The 6,303-nt window shown below is 37.8% G+C and overlaps 1 protein-coding gene across 2 annotated transcripts; it reads left to right on the top strand.

Moving 5' to 3' along the window:
- Positions 1-382: 382 nt before the first annotated feature.
- Positions 383-6,024, top strand: LOC127966068 (solute carrier family 46 member 3). Of its 2 annotated transcripts, XR_008155541.1 has the most exons (7): positions 383-524; positions 733-939; positions 1,914-2,778; positions 3,083-3,166; positions 3,406-3,562; positions 4,000-4,165; positions 4,425-6,024. XR_008155541.1 is itself a non-coding variant. In XM_052566896.1 (6 exons), exons 2-6 carry the CDS (start codon positions 751-753, stop codon positions 4,094-4,096), a joined length of 1,392 nt encoding a protein of 463 aa, XP_052422856.1. In that variant the 5' UTR covers positions 383-524; positions 733-750; the 3' UTR covers positions 4,097-6,024. The 2 variants fall into 2 exon arrangements, 1 of the variants encoding a protein (XP_052422856.1); XM_052566896.1 differs by having other exon boundaries at positions 4,000-6,024.
- Positions 6,025-6,303: the final 279 nt, after the last annotated feature.

Raw genomic sequence — 6,303 nt, 5'->3', positions numbered from 1 at the left:
AAATAGTTTTAATGGTTTTGCAACTTTTGATGTAGTAATTATAATACATTTAAATGTAGTAATTTAGCAGAAAGGCTAGGTTATCTACAAGCGACTTGTAGATAAGGACAATGGAAGCAAATAATAGCCTACATCAAAAAGTGCAAAACAAAACCCATAAAAAATGCAACTGAAGGACTGGTTTACACATAAATTTATGTACACATGTAAAAATGTACATGTATAAAAGTATGCTTATGGATATATACGTACATATATGGTTTTCACCCCTCCCGTCCATTTCACAACTCAACCCGCCCATTCGATGTGAATGACAGCCTCAATAACCAATGACTTGTATTCCTTAAATTCAACTAACCAATCAGCTTCTCAGGGGCAGGAAACCGGCGTTTCATAAAGGGGTTACAATCAGTCATGTTTCACAAACAAAACAGAGAAGACTTTTTAACTGTCACATTGATTCGAGAAGAGTCTCAGCAGTAGAAAGGAATGTATATCTCTGATGTATTATTTTGAATGAAGAAGTAAGTCTATAATCTTGTTTGTGTCGTGTGTACAAGTGAGCTGTAAGCAGACTGATAGCTGTCCAAGCTGATCAGTAGTGTGACACTTTTAATTTAGCTCTCATGTAACTTTTGTCTTGGAATTGCAATTTTCGTGTTGAATTAGGTCTACAATTAGTCAAATCGTGCAGACTTATGCAGTTGTCTGTTTTTCTCTTGGCTTTTGCAGACACATCCTCGATACACAATGAAGAGACTGTACTTCGTTGAGCCGATCGTCGCGATTTACGCGTTTGCCAGTTTTATGGTTTATCCCCTCGTGCAGCAGTACGTGTATCGCAGGTTGTGGCTGGAGATCACAAACTCTTCTTACCCTGTGTCCAACAACACTTCCCAATGCGCCGCCAACAGCACCAGCCACAGCAGACAGCAAGATGTGAGTGATGCCTACGTAGGCTATGACGTATTATTTTTTTCTATTTAGATTTTTAAAAATTTAAACAAATAAGCTAATTACAAACAATAGGATAAAGAGGCAAATGAAATAACAAAAGCCAAGGAGGCTACCAAATACTACATTAATAACAATAATCAAATGTATAATAAAACTGCACTGTATGAAATAAGTAAACTGATATGACTAGCAAACTATGAAGGCTCCATGATGTGATATTTGTGAAATGTTTAGCTTGAAAAAAAAAAATGCTTGTGCTGCCTTTTTTTTAATATATAAATTAGATTTTGATGGTAGTCTGTTCCTATTGTTATTGTTATCGATTGTTATTAAATGATGAAAATTAATTTTTATAAGTTACTATTGTAAATATGTAAATATGTAAATATGTATGTATCAGTTTTATGGAATACTTCATTGTGATTGGTCCATAGTTGAGTACAGCAGTATATATTTATCAGAAAGCAGTAACACTTTTAAATAATGACTGACTGTTGTCTATGACTACACTATTTAACATACCACTCATCCGGGAAACCATGTGTGTGCTGATGTTCTGAATGCATGCAGAGAAAGACAGAACACTAATAAGAAAGTAAATACTTGTCCACGTTTTTATTATCTACTTAATATGCGTGTAATAAATGGTACAAAATACAGTCAAATGGTCATTATTTCCGAATAAAATGTATTGATCACCTCTGTTATGGTTTGTTTTATATCCTATACATATAGTGTGAGTTACACCTGTTGTTGCTTTAGAGGTTAGCCTGTATTAGTATAGTTTTGGTCATCGGTACTTAAGGAAACACATCTGTGTTTCATTTCCTCTTTCTTTTTTTCTTTTTATAGCTCTTCTTATTTGGACCAGGAATTGCTACAGACGTCATGAGATACATATGCAGCCACAGTTTAGTATGCACATGTGTTTTACTTTATTTTGCACTGTTTTTCAGGAGGTGCAGAAAGCAGCTTCTCTGTTCTCCATGTACAGTGATTTGTCTTCCATGATCCCCAGTCTCATAGTGACCCTCCTCCTGGTGGCCTACAGTGATCAGCGTGGCCGAAAGATCACTATTATCATGCCCCTCATTGGGTCTCTGATCTACACGCTTTCATTCCTGGCGGTCTCCTTCTTCGAGCTCAACCTCTACCTCCTCATTGCCGCCAACTTCGTAAGTGCCCTCTTTGGGGGTATCGGCACTATGCTAGGCGGCTGCTTCTCCTATGTGGCCGATTTGTGCGAAGACAGCAAGCAGAAAACTCTTCGCATGGCTGTGGTGGACATGATGATCGGCTTGTTGGCCGGTGTGGCGTCAATCACCACTGGCTACTTCCTGCATGCAGTCGGGTTCAACTGGCCTTTCTTCACATCTGCCATATTTCAGGCTGTTAACTTGCTATATGCCATCTTCATTCTGGAAGAAACCAGGGTGATTGATCGGTCAGAGACTGTGGCTTGTTGTCCGGCCATGCAGAAACTTGTATGTGGTATCTACAACTTGTTTGCAGGAGGCAGGAGTCAAAGAAAATGCATTCTTGTGCTGCTGATTGTGACTTTCTCCTCCTTATCTTTTGTCAATACGGGGGGTCTGTCCATGATCACACTTTACGAACTCAATGAGCCGCTGTGCTGGAGCGAGATCCTCGTCGGCTATGGTGCCGCGGCCAGCACCTCCATCTTTATCACTAGTTTTGTCGGTGTGTATTTGTTCTCCCTCTGTCTGCAGAACACTGCCATGGCCTTCATCGGGATGCTGTCAGTCGCTATAAGCATGTTCATGACAGCCTTCGCAAAGACCACGCTCAGTATGTTCCTCGGTGAGCATGAACATTCACAGTACAAAATTAATTTTAGAAATCCATTTTGTATTGTTAGTTTTTTAGTAATTAGGATAAAGGATTTAGGTATTACTTTAGATATGTAATAGCCATATATGACAGAAAGCAGAATATTTGTTTATTGTATTGTATCATTATTTATTGTATTATTACATGCAGTAGTACACACTCAAACATACTTTTAGAACTCAAATTTGTAGCCATGTAAAATAGGTGAAAATGTATGTAATTCTGTGTGTCTTGTTTGATTAGTTAATGTGAGTATTAATGTGTTCACTTACAGTAAGAATCCCTGCTATGTTTGCCATCATGCCGTTCCCTGTTCTGCGTTCGATGATGTCAAAGGTCGTCTCAAAGTCTGAGCAGGGTGAGTGACTCTGAAAATCACCGCTCCAAAGCAAAAGTCCTTATTCAGCATGATGTCGGCTATTCTCAGCTCAAGAGTGTGTTTTCTTTTCTTTCGAAGTGATGTTACATTTAAGGATCCTCATGTGAATGCTTTTTATTTTTTAGTTTGCACTTCAACCCTGTATGTATGCATTCCTCCTCCTTTTGAAGAGACAATCATATCAGACTTTTCTTTGTTTTCCCTTCATGTTTTCTCAGGAGCACTCTTTGCCTGTGTGGCTTTTATGGAAAATCTGTGTACCAACGGGTCCTCTGCGGTTTTTAGCAGAATCTATGCGGCCACGGTGGCATGGTGTCCTGGCTTTGTCTTTCTGCTGAGTGCTGGACTCTCAATCATTCCCATAAGTCTGTTAGGGTAAGAGCTGCACTGAAACATAACTTGTTATTGATCTTTATAATGCTGAAATGTCTAAACCGTGCATTTAACACCATTTTATGTGCAATTTACCAACCAAAATCTACATTAAATCAGTTTTAAATGCTACAAGTGAATTTCATCATGCCATTATATTATGCAAAAGGAAAAAGGTTTTTATTTTGAGATTTAAAGAAGATTAAATTAAACAGTTTTATTAAATTATGAGTGTTTTTAAGGCAGCAACCTGTAGGTCTTAGAAACTTTTAACTGACGTGGTTCTGTGGTCTGTTTTGATTAATAGGCTGTAGTTCCTCATTCTTAAGTGCAAGCTAAGTCTTACATGTCCTCTTTCCCTTTTTGCATCTGCTTGTACTTGTTGTACTTGGGTGTTGGCTAAGAATGCTGATTCATTCTGACTTTGTGTCCCACTTCAGCATCCTTAGGTGTTTCCATTCATTGGATTCTAATGACACTCAAGCACTCTTATCAGAGGATGGGACTGAAGCCTCACATGACCCACCTGTGACTTAAAATCAATGGGAGTTTGGATACCGCATGGTTCCCCTGTGTGGTTATTTACATTGCATTGTATCAGCACATGTGGGTAATCTGTTCAAGCCTGTTTGTATTTTTAGTTGCTGCTATGAAATATGCATTTTTGCTTAAATGTAGAATATCCAGTGTTATGGTGATTTTCGAAGGGAACAAAACTTTATATTTCTAAAGGGAAATTTTGTGAAAGAGGAAGTATTTTTTTTTTATAATAGTAAGAATTTAATCAAAAACAATTTATACACTCACCTAAAGGATTATTAGGAACACCATACTAATACTGTGTTTGACTCTCTTTCGCCTGCAGAACTGCCTTAATTCTACGTGGCATTGATTCAACAAGGTGCTGAAAGCATTCTTTAGAAATGTTGGCACATATTGATACGATAGCATCTTGCAGTTGATGGAGATTTGTGGGATGCACATCCAGGGCACGAAGCTCTCGTTCCACCACATCCCAAAGATGCTCTATTGGGTTGAGATCTGGTGACTGTGGGGGCCATTTCAGTACAGTGAACTCATTGTCATGTTCAAGAAACCAATCTGAAATGGTTTGAGTTTTGTAACATGGTGAACCCATCAGACCAGGCAACATTTTTACAGTCTTCAACTGTCCAATTTTGGTGAGCTCGTGCTCAAGCTCGTTTTTCCTATTCGTAGTGGAGATGAGTGGTACCCGGTGGGGTCTTCTGCTGTTGTAGCCCATCCACCTCAAGGTTGTGCTTGTTGAGGCTTCACAAATGCTTTGCTGCATACCTCGGTTGTAACGAGTGTTTATTTCAGTCAAAGTTGCTCTTCTATCAGCTTGAATCAGTCGGCCCACTCTCTGACGTCTAGCATCAACAAGGCATTTTCGCCCACAGAACTGCCGCATAATGGATGTTTTTCCCTTTTCACACCATTCTTTGTAAACCGTAGAAATGGTTGTGCATGAAAATCCCAGTAACTGAGCAGATTGTGAAATACTCAGTCTGTCACCAACAACCATGCCACGGTCAAAATTGTTTAAATCACCTTTCTTTCCCATTCTGACATTCAGTTTAGAGTTCAGGAGATTGTCTTGACTAGGACCACAGCCCTAAGTGCATTGAAGCAACTGCCATGTGATTGGTTGATTAGATAATTGCATTAATGAGAAATTGAACAGGTGTTCCTAATAATCCTTTAGGTGAGTGTATATCCTTAAGAAAATACCAGTCACCTGCAAGGCAGCAAGAAAATCAGTAACAGTCAGGTTAGTTTAGGTTAGGCTTTGATTCAGTTTTTGCCACAAACTAGGATAGAGTAAATGTGAAGGGCCTCTATAAATGACAAGACCAATCACAATTCAGTATGCAAATGAGTGCAAGAAAGATGACCAATTGAATTCAGTATGCAAATATAACAATTATATTATCACCTTTAAAGAACTTAAGGCTGTAAATATTGAAAATCATGGTCTGAATGGAGTTTAAGAGACCAGAATAGAGTTTGAATAGATTTAGAATTAGAACTGAATTAATTGATTCTATGTAGTGAATTGAAAACAGAACTTTAATACTTAGAGATGTTTGAGGAATATCAGTACATTGCTGCCTCATAAGTGTAAAGTTTGGGCTGATGTGCAATACATTTTGTTTAGACCAACATTTATTTCTAAGGTATATAAAATTGTATTTTATAAGGCATAAGATTTAGGATGCATCTTTATAGTGTTTTAAAGCTGTCTATGGTATTCTGAGTGTGACAGGTTTTCATTAGTCTCATATTTGCACAGATCATGAGCAATTTAGCCAATAAGCTCTGGCCTGCCATTGACTGTCTGTCATCAGAAACAAGTGAAGATACATAAATTATCAATTGGTGTAGATCTGTTTACTTTGATTGGAGAATTAGCTGTAAAAATGAATAAATATCAATTCACCAAATAGCCCTTTGTGTGTGTGATTCAAAATTGTGTGTGGTAGATAAATGTTTGTAGAAATTATTTTACATTGTGCGCTTTATCATTTTGACCTGAAGGTGGCAGTATAGATACGTATATAAATAAGGCAGACTAGGATAGACTTGGCACCGTTTGAAAGTTTATTGATATTTCGTTAAAGTAATTTTTTAATTTTTTTTCAATGAAAGTGAAGATGGTAAGAACTTTATATACACCAGTGATATATGACTGTATGTTTTAACTTACACTTGTAGTACAATGC

This window comes from Carassius gibelio, chromosome B10 (genome assembly GCF_023724105.1).
Source record: "Carassius gibelio isolate Cgi1373 ecotype wild population from Czech Republic chromosome B10, carGib1.2-hapl.c, whole genome shotgun sequence".
Taxonomy (NCBI): domain Eukaryota; kingdom Metazoa; phylum Chordata; class Actinopteri; order Cypriniformes; family Cyprinidae; genus Carassius; species Carassius gibelio.
The sequence above is the reverse complement of the archived record's forward strand: the minus strand, read 5'-3'. Positions and strand labels throughout refer to the sequence as shown.

What these genes read in the sequence shown, in the direction of transcription:
- LOC127966068 (XM_052566896.1), top strand. Translation starts at nt 751, where the DNA reads ATGAAGAGACTGTACTTCGTTGAGCCGATCGTCGCGATTTACGCGTTT. An exon ending in GCCACAGCAGACAGCAAGAT is followed by an intron (nt 940 to 1,913) that starts GTGAGTGATGCC and finishes ACTGTTTTTCAG; the next exon opens with GAGGTGCAGAAAGCAGCTTC. An exon ending in ATTCCCATAAGTCTGTTAGG is followed by an intron (nt 3,563 to 3,999) that starts GTAAGAGCTGCA and finishes GTCCCACTTCAG; the next exon opens with CATCCTTAGGTGTTTCCATT.